Here is a 21,382-nt window from a genome sequence, read left to right on the forward strand (position 1 = left end):
AATTATTTTTCATACCTCTAATGGTGTTAAACTTCCTCTTTTCGCTTGCAAAGCTGGATTTTTGAAGTCTCGTGCCAAAACATTCAATTGTGATTCTTGGCGTGCTATATTATTCATAAGTTGAAGATGTTTTTTCCTTATTTCTTTATTGATTACCTGTTATAAAATTAATGTGATGATTGTCTTGTATTATTAATATAATATTATTATTAAATTATACTTACCATATTGTCTGTTAATTGTACTTCTGTTTCATTAAAAGTATCTAAAATATTAAAAAAAGTTTGTTATTGAATCTTATTAGTATTTTCGATATTCTATTTAATAAACATGTATGTAAGTATATACTTACTTTCAAGAATTGGTATATGCCTTAGATCATCAAATATTTTCATCATTATCAGATCTGTAAAATGAAAATCAAACGTTTACTAAAACCGTAAAAATTTATGAAAATCAAAAAAATTAAAATACAAAAGATATAAAAAGAAAAATCACATATGCATTCGAGCTTGGGCATATATTTTAATAAAAAAAACTCTTGTGCATATTAAGAGAATAATATCAATATCTATAAATAGATATGATATTTTGAATGAAAAAGTATCACCCACTACTTTGCAATAAACAAAATTTAGTTGTTTACTTCGTTTGTAGATGCAGGGTTACTGTACTGAGTTCGGTACCTGGATTTGCTTCCAGGCCTGGGCTCAGCAATGCATTGTCCTGAAGATCGCCATATTCCGCTTCCAATTCAGGATTTGGAGCTATAAGTGGTATACTAGAATCCACTTGCTGATAATCAGTTATGACTTCACTTAGACTTGAATTTGGCGATTCAGCAATCTTTAGTGATTGAGGATTTATATTGTTGAAATCCGTTGAAAGTTCTGAAAATTCTTCATCGACGAAAGGCTTACAATCAATGTAAGAGATATTCTGCTCATCGCTTGTATCCGATGACGCATAAGGAACATTATTATACTGTCTTTTTTTAGTGCAACCTGTCTTAATATCTTCGTCACTATATATCCTCTTCAATGGATAAGGATGACTCTTTAAATCAGAATTATTATCAATTGCATTCTTTTCAAAGTATTCAATCATTGTCTCGGGCGTATAAACATCCATGTTACGTTCAATTTTAACGTTACATGGATTATTTTCTACTGTTGCAACAGGTTTCTTAACTGTAGTATTAGGATTCAAAATATCCACATTTTGATGAAGCTCAAGTTGAGATATTCCAGGTTTTCGTTGGGTATTTACGCATGACTCTACATTAGACATGTTATTAATTCGCGATGAATTCTGTTCATCTTGTGTACTATTACGCGTTTGTTTTGTAACTTCATGTACAGTTTTTCTCGACGATCTCGTGTTTTCTTGTCTCTCATTAGAGTTATTCTTATTATTATTTGTCTTTGATTCTGATTTCTGATTATTTGTTGCCTTGGCTTGCACCATTAAATAACGATCGATTTTCTTAATTCCAAGTCTTCGAGCTTGGGCTTCAGCAGGAGGTAAATGTTGTGATATCATAGCAGCTTTCGCATACTGTTCATTTTGCGTAGGAGGTGATAGACAATCTTCTGGAAGAGGTGATGACAGATCACTAACTAGATATGTGATGGCATCCTCTAATTGTGCGGGATCCTCCATATTACTTTTCGAATTTGGATTTTGAGAATCTGAGCCCTGTAAATTGTAATGTTCCTAATAATCTTTTAATATTCATTTTTTAATCTGATAGTATTAAATCAACTAGCGATTACTTTACATTATTTATCATAAATTAATAAAATAAATTACCAAATCAATCGATGCATCATCTCCATTTTGTATTATGGCTCTCATGGTTTCAGAAATCGTAGCCGAGAATCTTTTCTTCATCTGTTGCATAAGTTGTATTCCTTCCTCTTCCCTACAAAGAAATTTACAATATTGAATTTACAAAAGAAGATGAAAAGATGAAAAGGAACAATTATTAACACATCGCAAAACTTACGATACTAATGTATTTATGCACACAAGGGATACTGCAATTTGCGTATCCTTATCTACTTCTAAATATCCATGAGTACGTAGATAAATGGGTTCTCCTGTTTTTGACGTTAATCTATAACAAGATGATCCACAAGTTTCCGCGCGATCGTACACTGTAAATTAATTATTCAAACGATTAAAAATCATGAATTACAATAAAATACATAATTATTAACATGTAAAGAAAAATTATAACTATAAAAATTACACGATAAAAAATACTTGGACTTACTTTGACGAAGTGCAACCATCGCCCAAATACGATCATCTTTATGCATGAAACCAAAAGCACTCATACCCGATACTTCTTCCGACAAATATCCAGCCACAACTGACACCCTGTGATCACAATAAATGATCCTGCCATCTACCAAATGTCGAGTGATATACTCGTTCTTATTAGCATCTATTATCGAAATTTTCGTGAGTGGCTGCTTCATCAATAATTGTGCTACACCCACGAAAACGATGTCGTTACTGGTTGAAGTAATTTCTATAAAAAAAAAAAAAAAAAAATTAAAACGATCAGTCTTTTGTTTAACTCTAAAGTTTTTCATTAATTTAAGATTCATAATTTATAATTTAAATGATTAATTCAAAGGAATATAATACATACATCTATAATTTTTTTTTCATTATAAATAAATTAAAACGTTATTATAATATATGATAAAATGTTATTAGCATTCCAAATGACATTGTTATGTATCATTATGTACCTCGATGTCTCGATCGATTAACATTCGACGTAGAAGTTTTGCAAGCGTCCGCAAGCCTGAGTATTCCAGAGAACTCGAACCATTCGTACTGTGTATGCTCCCGCCTCGACGAAGTACGATGCAACATTCGAAGTTCGAAAGTCCGCCTCTGATTCTGGAACGTTTTCCCGTTCTTCGAAGACGTTGAATCCTCCGATGAATTGGAATTGTCGTTCGTTCCGTCGGTGATCTGTGGCAACGAGGATACCACGCCTTGCATTTCATCCGGGTTGAGGTTCCTCGCAAGCTCCTCTTCATCTTTGGGATGAATGAACGCATAAAGAGAATGGCCAAGCAGATCCGCCTGTAATATATTTTGTTCATTTTATAGAAGAGCGATCGTCGATCATTCGATATTAATTTTTCTTTTTTTTCGAGTTTGGTGAAAAAGAAAGGTTAGAAAATGAAGAAAATTAACATCTCAATAAAGAATAGGAGGGCGTGATTAAAACAATATGTTAATTTGATATTCAATTGACATTTTTGAATTACGTATACCTAGAATTAAAATTTCAGATTAAATTATGCAAGTACTTAATTAAAATTAAAATTTAAGTTTAACTATTAATAGTCTCTGGAGCATTAATATTCAACTCCTATCGCAATCAATCACAACCGACAAACTTTCTCAAACTCGAAATCCGACTCTATTAAATTTCGCGAAAACTTTCGATGACTGATCATTAAAACGTATCGTAGGAAGCTGGCACTAATATCCACGCGTTCTTATACATTTTCCTTCTGCATCTTGACTTCGATTTGTTGCGATTTAATCGCGACGAACACGGTGCACCATGTCGGCGACGAGGCTCGTTTTCACCACAGGGAGTTTCTCCTTGAGAACAATACCGACTGATTGTGAGTATCTCCTTAAAAAACCTAGAAGATCCCGCGCAAACAACTCACCGCACCGCCTCCACATTCTTTTCTTTCTCTCTTCCTCTCTTATTTTCTTCCTCCTTTGGCCTCTCCTTCTCATGTCTCTCTCCTTCTTCGTCCTTCCCTATCTTTTGTCACCGAGTTTCTTCCTCGTTTCGCCTGGTGTATTCTTACACTCTGAAGTTATAACTCAGTCGAACGTTAGTAAGCAAGTTCGTTATGCTCGAGCATCGAATTATCGTTATGCTCGAATATGGAACGCCATGACAGTTTCTACGACGGAATTATACGTGTGGATCGATAGAATTTTTTGTTTTTCTATCGTTCGAAAGTTTTCATCGTCTATTTTTTTTTTCGAAGAAGAGATTTTCGATTTCGTTTCCGTTTTCTTTTGCCTGATATACAAAATGTTTAAATGATGGAGTTGTCATAAATTGATTTAAATTAAAAGTTTAAACTAACCTTTTAACCATGTATACTCGTTGTGGTGGAAGAAATGACAATTTTTTTATATTATAACCAGTGTACTCGTTATCTTTCATTTTTGTAAAACAATTTAAACATTTAATGTGTTAACAGTTAGATTAAGAAACAAACGTATATTTTTAAATGTTGTAATTCTTTAATATTACTGTACATAGTGAAAACGTATTTTGAACATGTTAATATTGTTAAAATTTCAAAGAATAGAATGAAAACGACGAATGGTCGAAGTCAAGAAATTCTGTTTTAAGAATACTTTCAATCCGAGTTTCCGTAATTACCGAAATATCGTGGTCTAAAGTTTCAGAGGAACTTTATTCGTTATTCTCTAGCGCGCGCTTCTCGACTTAGAGGGCACCAGTTATGAAGTTAATAACGAAGCGAAATCGACTGGTTGTGTACGGGCATTCCACGATTCTATTAAACTCGAGAATACTTGGCGATATAGAGGAAATGAAAAAAGAGAAAGAACAAATAAAAAATCAAAATTTTCATCATTTTATTCGTCGAAAAATATATAATAATATTCTTCGATGAATAAAAATTTGAATAACATTTTTGTGAACAAAAATCATAGAAGAGAAAAAAATTACAGCAAATATCTTTCTGATATTATATTCCGATATATATATATTATATATATTCTGATATCTGATATTCTCTATTACTTTTTAACGTATGGAAATGAAAACGGAATGAATATTGATGATATTTCGAGTTGTTATACGAGTAGAAAAAAAAAAGAAGAAGAAACATCTTCTTGTGAACGATTTCTGAAAAATAATTCGCTTATCGTTGAAATCGTTGAACATCATTTTAACTATCCTAGACAAAATAACATGCTCTTGTTCATTCCGTTCATATTTGTATACAATGCTACTATTAATTTTTTATCTCTCGTTTCTTTTTATTTATTTTTTTTAATCGCATACATACATACATCGCATTATTTGTATCTGTTTAAATCCTATTGATTCCGTTCGAAATAATCCGAGCCCGTACACGTGCGACAAACAATTCGATTGAAAATTGAGTTTGGATCACGTAGTTAACTGGTTATTCTTTACATGAACGATAAATAGAAGATAGAAAAAAAAATATAATAAGACAACGAAGTAAGGAATAAAAAAGAAATAATACAAATGATGAATCGAAAAAAATAGAATATTTTTCATTGTTATTTTTCTTGGGAAAAAAAACATATTAATGAAAGATACTTAATTAATAATAATTTTTTGCTGAATCGATCGGCTTGTCATTATTTATAAATTAATAAATATTAAATATTTTTGATTTCGTGATACACTAAATATAAATAGATAAATATCTTTTACTTAGTTAATCTTATTTTTAGAAAAAATATATTTCTCATCTCTCTTACACCAAAAATGATTCTATTAAAAGTAATGGAAAAAATTCCATTAATAAACGAAAATAATGAATCAAACAATATGGAACCGTGAATAAATCCAATGCAAATTTCCAGGAAGATTTGACGATACGTTTAAAAAAAAATATTGCAAGTGCAGAAGAGCAGTTACCATGGCGGCCTGGTTCGTTTGATCGATAATTTGGAACCCTTGGAAAGAGTTATGTTTCATTGCAACTGCAATTGGATCGCCATTGAAGCACTGCGAAGAATTAATCTCGCGGAGGAAAGTTTAATAAAGAGAAACAAAAAGTCTTTATCATTTCATTGATCGTCGAAGAATCAACCAAGATATAGAACTAGAAAGAAAAATAATATTTTTATAATAAACAAAAATCGAGAAATAAATATTTTTATCATGAGATAAATTTTTTAAATAACAAAAAGAAGATTTACAACCAAGAACAAAATAATCGATCATTCGTTGTTGTAAAATATAAAAATTAAAATTGAAAACCGAGAATAAATTCTTATTAGAAACATAATCCCCTTTCGTCGGGCACCGAAATATCACCGAATTTGATATTTTAAAACAAAGGTAGTAGTAAAGTATATATATTCCTTTGCGGTTTTACACGAAATTCGCGATGAATATCCCGTTTCACATTTTTCACGAAAAACACACTTCTCTCTTAAGCGCGTTACTACTTACGGATTAAAACGCGTTGCCTATTACTTAAGAACATATAACGAGATAAAAATAAGTTGGTTTGCGTTACAGAATGCAAACCGGTCGGGGATGAAATCGGACAATGCAACGATCGCAAAGATTGATAAAACAATGGAAGCATAAATACACGGATTCCGTGTCGCTGTGGGCGTTTACGTGTGTGTTTTCAAGCGAGGGTGAGCGAGTATTTTTAAGGACGGATAGTAGCGTTGGTGGGGGAAGGTTGGGAGAGATGGAGCGGAACAGAGCGGAAGTTTTAGAGAGCACGGATTGAGCGGACTGTCTTGGAGGGTTTACGAGCGAAGGAAAGTTTTCGCGTGAAAGAGGTTATGTTCGTGGAATAGGGATAAAGAAACGGATGAAGGAAGAGCAAGTATAGATAAGAAATTATCCATCGTGTTTTCTTTTCCTTATTTTTTTTTTTAAATCTACTATAAATATTGAAAGTTAAAAGTTATTTTTTGATAATTATGTTAAAAAAAAATTTATAATTTGACGTATCGTAAAACTTGTTACAAATATGTTGATTAATTTTTAATTTTGGAGATAAAAATTTTTGTTGATGGAATAAAAAGAGTACGTTTAAGATAAAATTTACCTGAGTAAGAAACGGATGAAAGAACAGCAAGTATAGATACGAAAAATTATATCCATCGTGTTTTCTTTTCCTTTTTTTTTTTAAATCTACTATAAATATTGAAACTTAAAAATTGATATAGAAATAAAAGTTTGATGATTATATTAAAAAAAAAACTTATAATTTGACGTATCGTAAAACTTGTTACAAATGTTGATTAATTTTTAATTTTGGAGATAAAAATTTTGTTGACGGAATAAAAGGAGCACGCTTAAAATAAAATTTACCTGAGTAAGAAACGGATGAAAGAAGAGCAAGTATAGAAAAGTATAGAAAAATTATGTCCATCGTGTTTTCTTTTCCTTTTCTTTTTTTTTAAATCTACTATAAATATTAAAACTTAAAAATTGATATAGAAATAAAAGTTTGATGATTATGTTAAAAAAAAAATTATAATTTGACGTAAAAGTTGTTACAAACGTGATGATTAATTTTTGATTTTGGAGATAAAAATTTTGTTGACGGAATAAAAGGAGCACGCTTAAGATAAAATTTACCTGAGTAAGAAACGAATGAAAGAAGAGCAATAGAAAAGTATAGAAAAATTATCCATCGTGTTTTCTTTTCCTTTTTTTTTTTAAATCTATCATAAATATTGAAACTTAAAAATTGATATAGAAATAAAAGTTATTTTTTGATAATTATGTTAAAAAAAAATTTATAATTTGACGTATATATAATTATCGTAAAACTTGTTACAAATGTGTTGATTAATTTTTGATTTTGAAGATAAAAATTTTTGTTGACGGAATAAAAGGAGCACGCTTAAGATAAAATTTACCTGAGTAAGAAACGGATGAAAGAACAGCAAATATAGAAAAGTATAGAAAAATTATGTCCATCGTGTTTTCTTTTCCTTTTTTTTTTAAATCTACTATAAATATTGAAATTTAAAAATTGATATAGAAATAAAAGTTTGATAATTATGTTAAAAAAAAATTTATAAATTGACGTATCGTAAAACTTGTTATAAACGTTAATTTTGGAGGTAAAAATTTTTGTTGACGGAATAAAAGGAGCACGCTTAATGATAAAATTTACCTGAGTATGACCAAGATGCTCTTGAACTTGCCGACTGACGTATACTATTTTCCCGGTGGTCGTGACAACGATAAAGAAGCTCCCGTTTTTGATCAAATTCTGTTACGGTTAACAAAAATGATTTTTTAACGCGTGTTGTTCAAGGATGATCGATCGAGTCGATTCGAGTCGAGTACTCACATCGCCTATGTACTGTTCCAAATCCAGATCGCCGAGTTCTCGAGGCAGAAAGTCGGACACGCCACGTCCAACGGCTGCAAATGCACAAATGCACACTTTATCATAAACGTACAATTGATTGAACGATTCAATGGAAATCGAGATAATCGAAAGGAAAAAAGGATCTTTTCAATTCAAATAATATTACGCGTAATTCACGAGGCCAATTGTATTCTCTCATTCTCTAAACTATTTAACTCGAGATAATAATAATTTGAATCATGAAAGAGAAAAAGACGTAAATCAAAGAATTAAAAAAAATCTTATTACCAATTAATTTTTTCATTTAAACATCTTTTGTATGATAAAATAAATTTCTTTATATAGGATTAAACGAAACGATCCTTTCTTCAAATTAAAAATAATTTCATCTTTCGATTAAAAAATTCGTCTCTCTCGATATTGAACGAGTTATAAGAATTGTAATTGAATCTCATACTGTAATGTATTCTGAGGAAATTAGCAGCCAATCTCAGGATAGATATCTTGTCCATCTTCCTCGGGCTTTCGGCGACGGTCGGTACGAGCGCGGCCATCGCCGAGATGTTCGTGTTAAGATTGTCTCGGCGTTGTTTCTCCGCCATGTTCCGTGACGCCCTTGGATTGCTGTGCACCGAGAAAAGGCGGAAAAAAAGAACTTTTGTTTAAATTTCTCCTTTCGACACTCTTCCTCCGAGAAGATCATCAATAATTTCTAATTCGTGTATAAAATGAAAATGATGGAAGAGGGTGTTACGAACGAAATCGATGTCCTAGATTTTACGGCCGGCCCTTGGCACACACAACAAGGCTTACACGAGACCTTCGAGCCATCGATTTGGAAATTTAATTCGATTTAAAATTTAAAATTTTGTATTGTGATAAGATATTAAGATCGAGTTTAATTATCGTAATGGAATATATATTTGTAAATAATCGTAGTTATTAATTTAAAATTACGAACAAGTAAAAAGTTTTATTAAAAATATTCAATTATTTCTCGAAACAATCGCCGTTTTAATTGATCATGGTAGTTTCCATTTAAAAAAAAAAAAAACTTTTATACGGGCTCGTGTTGCAGAAATTAAATAACCTGGAGGAAAAAAGGAACTTTTGAAATAATTGAACAGTTTCATAAAGTTTTGATATTCTAAAGGAAGAAAAAAAATTAAATTAAAGTTTAAAAATCAATTTCATCGAACGTTTTATATACAATATATATATATATATATATATATATATATATTTTATAAGATAAAAAGAATGTAACAATTTTGACGAATAATTACATTTCCTTCAAGTTGATTCGATGATATGATGTAATGTAAATATTTATCCGTAATTCGATATCGTTAAAAAAAAAATATTTTATTTTAATTTTCTTCTTCTTCTTCTTCTTCTTCTTTTTTTCTATTCACTCACCTTTGGTATTTAAATAGTCGATTTATTTATTCGTACAAATGACGGGCATGCAAATAAACTGCGCACGTGTAACGAATAAGGAAAACATTGCGTGGTACGAACGACAAATAATACGAATGTTATATAAAATATATACAACGTATGATAATGAACGCACAAAATTATATCCAAATTATATCACAACAATTTCGATTACGAGTTAATTACATTCGCAATTACTTCCGCAGTTCGAATAGAAAATTCCCGCCAAAAGTTATTATATACATTCTAACAATAGATTTCATGATATTAATTATAGAATTGATCCTCCTCGTAAAGATATTTCACGATATTTAATTAACCCGTTACCACTTGTTTTAAGAACGTTTCGTAACAGAGATAACAAAATAAAATATCTTAGATGGAAAATGAATAAAATATCGAAAAGATGGAGTAAATCTGTTTTGACACGCTTATTCGAAATATATTTATAATTATCTATTATCTAATTTTCACGCGTTACTTTAATCTTTTTATCTCATCTTATTAAACAAATAATTACTAAAACTCGACTATGAAAATATTAATTTTGTCTCGTAAAAATTACCGTTCACTTCATTTATTTTTCGAAACATCCTTCTCCACTTTCGATTCTAAATCATCGTTCGAACAACCAACGTCCAACGACAAAAGGAGGCATTGAGAAAAAACTCGAAAAGCCGCGTCACGTGTTATAGAGAGCGTGAACCAATCAACCGAGCGAAACGGTCTAGCCTGTGACGACCCTCTTCACTTTGATACAAATTCGAAGGGAAATATCCGTCAGATCTGTTGAACGGAGGAATCGCAATGAATCGAAATTAAAAATAATTCATTTTTCGACTTCACTTCAATTTCGAAGTAAATCGAATAATGATTGGTGCCGAACGATCGAAGTTGCACGAATAAATCTTATTTTCGAGAATTTTTTCTACTCGAAGCAACTTAATTGGCTTCCCAATTTTCTGATCCAAAAAAATTAAAAATTTCGAGCAATTTATTCACAAACAAAATTTTATTTACAAACCGTTCTGAATAATATTTATCCATTAAAATTGATATAAACCAGAATCTTCGTACAACTACGATCAACTTATTCGACGCTTTGAATAACAAATTATTCAAATAACTTATTGAAGTAAATTTATTCTCAACTTCAACCGTTGAAATTTTGCTTGCCGTCTCTGTAATGATTCTTCTTTTTTTTTTTTGCATCCATGACTAACGACGCAGTCTGTCATTGAACCTTGAAACTCGACTTTTTCGTAGATTTAAAGTAGATTCGTTCAAACACAGAAAGAGAGAGAGAAAGAGATTCGAAGGTTAAAATGTTTGATCATTTTTAGTTTCGATGATTACGTTTAACGTTTCTCGAGTAACGTGTCATTTTAATCGAATATTAATAAAAATTTGGATGACGTAATGGAACCGAAATGGTTCAACTCGATCCTCGTGAAAGCTGTTAGAACTGGTTGCAGCGTGTTTTGCATATACATATATATATATATACAATAATTTTATTCGAGTAGAAAAATTCAACTCGACAATTATCGTTTCTTAACAATATTTTAAATTTGAAACTTAATAACGAAACAATCGATCAATTTTGAAAATTAGAAGATCGGGAAAAATTGTATGATTTCGATTAACCTTTTCGCAAGATTGTGTAACATCGAACGAGACTGTAAGAATGTAAGGAAGAGAAAATAATAATTATGTAAAATACATCGTGTTAAATATATTTATATTTACATTTATATTTTATGTAAATATAACCTATTTATCGGTTACGTAAGAGTGAAAAATCAAAACGTTATGAATATCTCGTGAAGTGACAAAACTTAAAAAAAAAAAGAAAAAACGATCTCGAACGATCTGTTGTCAGGATAAAAACTCCAGTTACTTATTCGTTGCGTTTCCAAAAAACAGGAAGAGATGAGAAACATCTATAAATCTACGGCGTGTTGTTCGATACTCGTGCACAATGGAACAGCTGTTATGTACGCGTTTATAATCAAGGTCTCCGCTACACGGCTGTAATCTACGCCTAAGTTAATAATAGAATCATTGCCGTAGTGCAGTGACGACTTCGAGAGTGGTACTTGTGCGTCTCGACGTATTGAAAAATCGCCAATGCCTGTCTGGCTGACATATCAACCGCTCTCTTCAACATCGTATAAACAAAATCAACCAGATAACCGACTCTCTCTTTCCCTCTCTCTCGAAACAAGTAATATTTCGTTTCGATTCGAGATATAAATTTTGAAAAGTTTTTCGTGAAATTTTATTCGTAATTTTACGAATTTCCACGGAAATGATTATTTTATCTCGCGAAACATAATATTTTGTGAGTAAACTCTCGGTTTTAACGAGTTTTCAATATATATATTGGTATTTTCCAAGTTTCCTTTCCAGATTTTTTTCTTTATTTTTTGATACGATAATTCGTCTCTCGATAAGATTTAAAAATTTAAAAAAAAGTAAATATAATATTATTCGCGTGAATATTTTGAAGAGCAATGTATTTATATTAAAACAAATAAAATGGTCTAAATCTAAAAATAACGAGGAACGAATATAACAGTTGAACGATGGTCACTCGTCAAAAGAGGACGGTTACGATGTTTCCAAATGCTAAATTTATGTTTTTGGTATTCCCGCTGACCTTTTCCAAGTTTCAGATTAACTTGGAAAGAAGATTTAACTCTCTCGTTTCCCGATTTCCCGATATTTCTATGCTCTGCGAATTATGATCGATTAAAAAAAAAAGAAAAATCAAATTTAATTTAAACCCGTTTATTCATAATTTTCCGCTCAAACTTGTATTTCTGTTCTTTAATTAGAAAAACGGAAACGTATTTGATTTTTTTAATTAAGAAAAATTGTTTGATTTGATTTTTTTTTTCGTTTTTTATTCTGTATTTTTCGAAGCAACAATGTGAAACGAGTGAAAATTTCGAGAATCGTCGAGATTAAAGATTAGCCAAGCGTTGCACAATAAATAAAAATGAAATAACTAATTTTTGTTAATTATCCTGATATTATCGCGCATGAGAAATTAGAAACAACATCTTTCGATGTTTTGACACAGTTACGCGACGTAGAGTCTATGGTGAATCTCGATAAAGGAGATAAATAAAAAAAAAAAAAATTCAATCTCGTGTTAAAGTTTTTAAAGTGATAGAAATTTCAGGAAAATTCGTGCAAACTTACGAATTTAATATCAACAAGTTATTATCTTTTACTTTACGTGAACGATTATTTGATAAATCTTGCTATAAATATAAATGATATATGAGAATTTTATTCTTACGTATATAATTCAATTACAGAGAAAGAAAAAGGCAAAAATTATTTTTTTTCTTTTTTACTTTTAATTTGCAAAATTATTTAAATTTGAATTTTATGCATTATCGTATCGAAAAATTAATGATTTGTTTTATTTAGATGGAATATGTATTTTTAACATCTCTAAAAAAGTTATGTAAACGATTAAATAAAATTAAAAGTGAATTCAGCGTAAGTAGCTAAAAATGTGAATAAGTGATTAGATTTAATACGAAAAGTATCCTTATGAGTTATATAACGTTTGACAGTGATAAAAATGTATATATAGTTTATGTAAATAATAATATATATATTAAAAAATATATTAACTAACACTTTCACGAGACTTGACTCGTTCCGGATTGAATTGCGATGGTCAGGATTTCCACTATCGAAATCGAGAGGCATCGTGTTTCGTTTCATTATTCGAATTATGCGAAAATGTATACGCGAACGTGCAACGTATGCTTGAACGTGGATTCAATTTCGCACACGTTCGCAGTTTGTTTTTAATCTATTCGTTTCGAATTGAAATTGTATAAACGATGCATATACAGAGATGTATGGAAAATATTTCGAGACAAAATTACAAATATTTTGTAATATTTTTAAAGAAAGAAATTTTCAAAACGTAAAAATTATTTAAAAAAAAAATCTTTGAAAAAAAGATATTACTAATTGAATGAAACCGAAACCTGATTCACATTATCTCATTACGAAGAGTTAATTACGATTCTTAGAACGAGTTCTTTCAGATAGAAAAACGAACGTTCCCGCATGTCTTACGTCATCCATGACTTTTTTCCATCGTGTATCTGGTGGCCAGACGAGCTGGAACAAAGATACTTCAAGTTGAAGAAAAAGTAGTGAAAAAGATCTGTCATAAAACCGTACCCGTACCAAACCATCATATCCATTTCACATCATATGACTTACCAATGAGAACTGACAAGACAAAGAATATTTAATTTTAACTCGTATTCAATTTTATCACACAAGATTCATTTAATTTTATTTTCCTTAGAAGATAAAGAACAAAGATCAAAGTTAAAGACGATAAATTTTTCTTATATTTTCGACGAAAAATATTTTTTTTTAAATTTCCAGAATATTACTAAAAAATTTCTAAAAATCATACGTTAAATCAATATTAATTTCGTCGAGAACGTATTCTTGATAATTGCCAAAATGAAAAAAATCTAAAACGAATCAATTTAATACGTATAAACATTATCTAAAACTCTTCGTGAAACTCTTTCGATTCGCAGGTTTTTTTCTTAAAATTATTATCTTGAAACAGTCCGATGTGTTGCGTGTCTCGGATTCGTATAAGCCAGAATCGTCTGCGAACTGGTTCATCGCATTTCGTTTTAGAAGAGTCAGAAAGGTTTTCTCATGCCTGCTCCATCGATATTATCACATACGCCTCGGCTACCAACACGCTTACCGACAGAGTCGTCCGTGCATAGAGAGCTAGAGACGAGGCGAAATATACGCAAGCGAGCGAAACATAATCGTGGCACATGTGATGCGATGCGGTTAGCATACGCACACGTATACGGTGCAGACAGCGCGGCAAAGTCCTGGAGTTACACGTTGGATAGGTCGGGGCACCGTGACGAATGAATCGATGCACGTGGACGAGGCGACTGGCTTTAATACAGCCAAACCCTTCTTCTCTCCGATCCTGGGCTAACCCAACCGACCGCTTTGTTTTATTCAAGAGCGCCCGTCATTTTAAATATAGCGAACCAGAGTTTTCATGATCCGGTGTCTGCGTATAATTGAAGTTTAAAAATTTCGATTTTGGATTTTTTTAAAAGGAATTTTAGATTTTGATCTCTAAAATATAGATATTCTTATTATTCCTATTATTTTTGAGATATCTATTTATTTATAGGTTAAGTAAAGGAGAAACTAACCTATAAGACTAATTGTAAAAATTATTGGAAGCGTTGAAGAAAATTTTTTACTAAATATAAAAGATACTATTTCTATCAAGATTGTTAAATAAAAAAATTTACTATTATTCAAATTAATCAATTTTAAATTTCCGTAGGAAAATTAATTTTTATTTAAACAGAACTTAGTAAGAACTACTTAGTAGAATCAATTATTTCTATAATGTTATTCGATTTTTTTTTTTTTTTTTTTTAGAAAAAACCCGGAAGTATGAAATTTTTTTAATTATTAGTTATAATTATCTAATGAATATTCGATTACGTCGATCGTGTGGATTTGCGCGCGCGTTCTTTATTAAATGAACATTAAAATCGATGGTAAAGCGATTGAAATTCTGACGCAAGCAGAAAACGGGAGTTTCGACGGGGAAGGAGAACTTTCAGATTGTTTACGAAACTAATCCATTATAATATCGAGAGTAGAAGTGAAACAGGAAGGTTAATTGTAATCGTCTAGAGACGACACGAGTAAACGATTGATGAATTTAATTGAAAACGTTCGTTCATTTGAACAATCGATCGGATATCGTACCGATAAACGATTGACTGAGAAATTGCTTGTAAATTAGCAGAGTGTGGTCGATAAGAAGCAATGAAAAATAGCCGATAAATTGACCAAACGTTGGGGATAAAAAAAAAAAAAAAAAAATTATACGTTGATAATAAGCGTTATCATTTAGTGACGTTTGAGAGTTTTTCAAAGATTGGCTTGCTTGCTCGCTCTTCTTTCGTTGCCGCGCCCAAACACCTTTAACCTTCATATTAATATCTCAATATATCTAGATATATTTTTATCCTCATTTTTCCTATCAATTTATATTTATATTTTTAGAATTTTATCTCGGAAAATTTGTCAATACAATAAAATTTTGAATATTAACGTAAAAGTTAATATATAAGAAAAATAAAAATTCGAACTTCAATAATTAACTCTGCATAATGATAAAACGATTTTATTATCTAAATAAATGGTAATTGGAGAATAAGAATTAGTCAAATATATAGTCAGTGATGCAGTTATCGTATTCTGTTCTATTCGGTTTTCAGAATAAGCTTCGATAAATAAAAGCATTGGAAAATGTAGCAAAGAATTGGTCGTTCAGCTTGACACCCGAAAAAAGGGAAACGAAATTATATGCAAAAGTTTCGGAGGACCGAGCGAGAAGGTTCAAGGTCGAAAATATTTCATCGTTATCTGAAAAAACGGCATTGGTCGCGTCAGTGTCTACACACGATACGACGCCGTTTATAGCGATGATGTTCGGAGCGTGAAAACAATGCAGTCTTCCACAAGAAATCACTCGAATTCCAGAGTGCCGGTTTCCAGTTCCAGTGATCGATCACGACGAATCCCTCTTGTTTTGCAATTTTGACTGGATGATAACTTAACACGTTTTCGACGTGTTTTTACGGTTGAAAAGACGCATAGGGAAGCGACTAGAAAAAGAGTAAGGTAATAGTTTCGATCTTCTTCGAATTGGCACGAATCCAAAAAATGTTAAGATATCGTTGCGTCGCTCTATTCGTATTATAGTTAAATTTACTATAGTATCTTCAATTGAAGCGATCGTTGAGGGATTGCTACTACTTCTGATCCTAGATTTTTCATAATGATGATTTTTTTTGCTGTATTTGTTAACCTGCCGTGAATTGTAATCATGAACTTTATTATACAATCTGATTATAAATTCTCTCTGAACTTTGACTAATAGAATTCTCCGACTACATAAATCGATACATAAAGATTCGAAGAAAAAAAGAAACAATCTTGACACTATAGACAATTCGACTCTAAGAACTAAAACAAATTCTATTGGCGCGCAATCCGATATTGCGCATCAAACAACATCGAGCATCCACTTGTTAAATACACTTGAATTCGAAAAAGAAACCTCATTTTTCTTTTCTTTTCCCTCCATAGCTGGATAAAAAAAAGATATATATACTTCTCGAGTGTACTTCGAAATGAACACGCACGCCATAAGAATTACATCTTACATTTATCATCATCGATTCATTGAAAATCCACTAACCGTTAAACTAACTTTATCGTTCTTTTTTTTCTATACCAATCACTCTCGTCGAGTGTACTTCCTTCATGCAAGAATCACACCTATAAAATTATCCCTCGACCCATTGGAAATTGAAGTTGGACTATCTCCATCCGAATGTGAGGTGAGTTATCGTTGCCACTGTTTTTTATTTAGAAGTCGGGGGAGGGGGTAGCTTTATCGGAGCGAATGATCCGCTCGATCCCCTTTACTTTCGCTTTCTCTCTCCCTCTCCCCGCCTCGCATTGGTTCTCGCGCGGGGACGCGAAATCCATGACCCTCCCCGTTCTTCCTCACCCCGTCTGGACGTCAAGGCCTCCAGACTTTCGACCCGCCTATGGGGGAAGGGGTTGTTGTCGGAACGCGGGTTCTCGCGAGTGGGAAAGGACTGCGTTCGTTCACCGATCGATACTCTCCCGGTCTACGCTCCGAGAGGAGATGACGAGGAGAGCTGTCCAACCCTCCCGCGACTCTGTACGCGTTCAAGGTCAACCTGGGAATACAATCACGAAACACGTTGCACACGATCTCTTTTTTTTTCTTTTTTATCATGGAATAATTCGATGAGGTGTCATGAAATGTATAGAATAATTGTAATTAAGGAATTGAAGATAATTTTTGGAAAATTGTATTCGATGATTATTCGTAGGGTTTTTTTTTTGAAAGAATTGTTGTTGTTTTCTAAGAAAGGAATTTTCAAAGAATTTTTCTTTGGAAAGATTATAACAAAGTTGTAGTTTTTTTCTTACTATTTAAGTAGAATATTTATTCGAAATTTTGATCACTTGGTTAATTTTCACGTCGATTGACGATTTTAAAGTCGATTGAGACGAAGATTATTGTATATGTACATTTAATAAGGATTTTGATGAGATTCGTGACGTAGTTTGATAAAAAGGATTAGTTAGCGAGGAAACTGATAAAATCTGTGAAATTGGATTTGTTGGAAATAACACGAGATTTTAATTATTAATCTGCAAAAATGGATGTTATTAATATTCCAATGTATCAAAGAATAATGTGTAAATAAAAATTAGAAATTATTTGAAAATAGTTATTTTAAATTGTGTAAAAAGACACGTATAATTGGAATAATTTCGAAAAATTTTATGAAAATCTTAGAACGTTTATTATATTGAAAGTGTTTATAGCAATGCTTTTCAATTATTTCTCGTCGGTGTAAAAGTGAAAACAAACTGCGATAACTTCGCCGATAAGGCTGCTCTTGAGATAAGAATTGCTCGCGATACTGCATAACTGGACTTTTGTTTACTTTGTTATTTTGTGCGATTTATTTCAACCTCGAGAATAGATGATAAAAAAAAAAAATAAATAAATAAATTGCGATAAATTTGCGAATGTTATACAAGACTGTTATACAATTCACAATCATAATACTTGGATATTATTCAAGGTTCGATTCGGTAACATCATAGATTAATAATTGCACTGTAGCAATTAAAAACGTTGACTGCTATTTTTTCTTTTTTTTTATTCTTCAAGGTTTAATTCAATAACATTCGATTTCACTCGATCGTGATCGACAACTTGTCTCAAAATCTCGAGTGAAATTTTTCAAATAGAAAAGAAATATTTCCTTTTTTTTTTATAATTTCCCAAGCCATGAATAAAAAGAAAAATATTGTATTATTTGTAAAATCTCAATAATCATCAATTCGATAAATATTTCGAGCGTATTTTCAAAAAGATAAATATTCGAAACATTTACTAGCCGTTAGAGCGAAGCGACGATCGTCCAAACGCGGAGCATACACATACAAGAACGCACACAGTACAGAGTGCAGTCCGAGAGACAGCTTCGCATCGAGCATCCACACATTTAAACTCGGCATCGTGAAATTCGGGCGGTGTCGGCGACTGCGTTGTAGCCGTTTTCGTCGTCCTCGTCGACGTTGTGTCGGCACCGTCGCGATCCGCGTCCTGCCTCACTGCGAGCCTGCGTGAGCCTTTCGAATTCGAAGCCCCGGTCAACAGCCCCGAATTCTCTCTTTCTGCTTCCTCTGCTCGCTCCCTCCCCTCCCCTCTCCCCTCCGCCCTCCCTCCCTCCGCAATTCACCAAGCAAAACCCTCACCGATCGTCGCATCCCGTCTCCCCCGCTCTTTCCGCCCATGCTTCCCCTCCATCGTCGCGAAACTACTTCCCCGTCCTACGAAACCGAATCCCTTTTGCCGTAGTTCTCCCTCTTCCTCACCCTCTCTCTGTCTCTGTCTCTGTATCTCCTCTCTTTATCTCTCCACCAATCCATACGCTCATCCTTGTCCACTTTACTCGTCGTCTCTTCGTTTTCCATTCCACACACAGCTTTATACATCTATCCTCGCCGTTACCGCTACCACATTCGTTCCGTCTCTGTTCCGTTCAAACAGTCTGATCGTTTTCGTCTCTCTTACTCGACCGAGAATCGTAAATCATCGCGGCCCCTCTTTCCACGGACGAACACACACGCGCGCGTACAGCACACGGATATCCATCCAATCGACCAGACTTTGTCCTCTCTTTCCTTCAACTTACTTCTCCCCCCACCCTTTCGTCGTTCAACCGTTCGTTCCATCGCGACCAGCGCACACCGTCATTTTGTTTCATTATTTCTTAATCGAGCGCCTCCTCGTTCTTTTCGATCGCTCTTTTTATATTCTCCAACAACGTATGCTCGCGAATATCCAATGCATGTTTCTTCCAGCCATCTAGGTATTTTCCCCCCCTCTCTTCGTTTTCGAAGCACGAAACGTTTTCGGGCGTGGTTTTTCTTCGTGAATGTGCGCGCGTTGCGTGCATCAGCGTTTTTCGTAAAATTAGACGTCGCTCGCCACCAGGTGCGCTGTTTCGTTTGCGAAGCTTTCGAAGATTTGGCGGGCTTCGCCGTTGGAATCGAAATTAAACCAACCGGGTTTCCACGATTGATGCACGAGGGAACGAGGTCTATTTAAGGCGAGGTTTCTTTTTAAGTTGCAATTTTCTCTCTCTCTCTCTCTCTCTCTCGTGATTTTACAGACGGTAAACAAGCAAATTAAACGAATCTTCGTTGACTTCGTGGAATATTATTTTTGGTCAGATTCATTTGTCGGCCACGCATCGTGCAGATTGTAGGCGATCCGTGATACGGATTTAGAATTTGGTTTTTGGCTGCGATCCGTTAATTTGTTTCTAGAATATCCATGTAGTTTCATAGAAACTATTTACGTTATTATTCGAATGCGAGACGGGGGAATGAAAGATAGAGAAAAACTGACCTACGAAACAGCGCCATAACACCGGAAACGGTTCGAAAGTTTAATCTTGTTATTAATAATAATCGAACTCTTATCTCTCATATTTTTTTCAATTCAGTGATTAAATAAAGTAATATTTCTATACACTTCCTTTTTATTCCTAGAAGAAATACAGATAATCAATAAGCTTTCATATGCAAGTTGAAATGCTTCTTCAAAAGAAACATTTGAATTGATACCGAATAGCGTCATACGATCTTTCAAACATCTGCAATGCTTTCACGAAATGCTTGAATATGCTTTTCAAAAGGAATTCTTTCTATCCTTAATCTTTTAATGTTTCTCGACCTAACTTGTATCAATAACGTATTTTTTTAACGGAATTATTGACATGTCAATAGAAAAATTATTAAAAAAAACAAATCCTCTTATTTTATATGCTAACATAATTTTTATCGAGATGAAAAATTATAAATAAATAATTATTACAACGTTCCAAGTTTTCGAACCTATAATAAATATATCAAAATCACGTTTTTCTCTCGAGAATTTTCATTCGCCACAGTGAAACGAAATAATCTCTCGCCGCTATAAAATTATACACACACACTTGTAGCTCGTTTCGGCGGTGTGTGAAACCGCAGGACACGCCTTTCGCGCATCCTTTTCATCCTGTCCACCCTTCCACCATGCATCACCCCTCTCTATCTTCCATGAATCGCGCTCGACCATGACCACCCTTCGTTAGGGTGCGTGAGGGTGGTAGAGGAAGGTGACCTTCGCAACGTTGCCGTCGTTCTCCCTTCCCAACCCGAATATCCTGGCAGGATAGGAAAGGGAGAAAGGAGAGAAAGGGAGAGCTCCACAGACTGAAACTCGTGGTGGAAGCCACGTTCCAACGCTAACCTCCCTCCCTCCCTCCCCCAACCAGCCCGCTGTCTGGCTCGGTTTTACACCGGGGGAAACGAGAAACGTATTTCACGATACCGATCCTGAAGGTTACATTTAACAGGACGAATTACTCGTAATTTTACATCGCTTTTTCACGAATGAATAAATTCTTAAATATACAAAAGATTAATTTCGAGGATTTTGATATAGTTTAAAATCTCTAAAGAAATTTGTCAATGATGTATACATTGTAAAAAAGAGATGATCTAATATTTTGTTGTTGTTATCAATCTTTAATTATGGGTAAATTTAATATGTGATTTTTTATGAAATTTTTCAC

At 32.9% G+C, this 21,382-nt stretch overlaps 1 protein-coding gene across 3 annotated transcripts in view; it reads right to left on the reverse strand.

Annotated features, from left to right (window-relative positions):
• Positions 1-21,382, reverse strand: part of LOC411534 (circadian locomoter output cycles protein kaput) — a 72,487-nt gene that overhangs the window by 4,683 nt on the left and 46,422 nt on the right. For 2 of the 3 annotated variants that reach the window (XM_006568328.3, XM_395005.7), the window contains 11 exons: positions 8,602-8,768; positions 8,124-8,197; positions 7,944-8,042; positions 2,766-3,108; positions 2,279-2,539; positions 2,009-2,159; positions 1,813-1,924; positions 687-1,698; positions 353-406; positions 225-265; positions 16-156 (listed from right to left, as the gene is read on the reverse strand). In XM_006568328.3, the coding sequence (XP_006568391.2) occupies positions 16-156; positions 225-265; positions 353-406; positions 687-1,698; positions 1,813-1,924; positions 2,009-2,159; positions 2,279-2,539; positions 2,766-3,108; positions 7,944-8,042; positions 8,124-8,197; positions 8,602-8,768 (2,455 nt within the window). Of the gene's footprint in view, positions 1-15; positions 157-224; positions 266-352; positions 407-646; positions 1,699-1,812; positions 1,925-2,008; positions 2,160-2,278; positions 2,540-2,765; positions 3,109-7,943; positions 8,043-8,123; positions 8,198-8,601; positions 8,769-21,382 lie in introns of those variants that run through there. The other variant, XR_411173.3, reaches the window with a different exon arrangement.

This window comes from Apis mellifera, linkage group LG7 (assembly GCF_003254395.2).
Source record: "Apis mellifera strain DH4 linkage group LG7, Amel_HAv3.1, whole genome shotgun sequence".
Taxonomy (NCBI): Eukaryota; Metazoa; Arthropoda; class Insecta; order Hymenoptera; family Apidae; genus Apis; species Apis mellifera.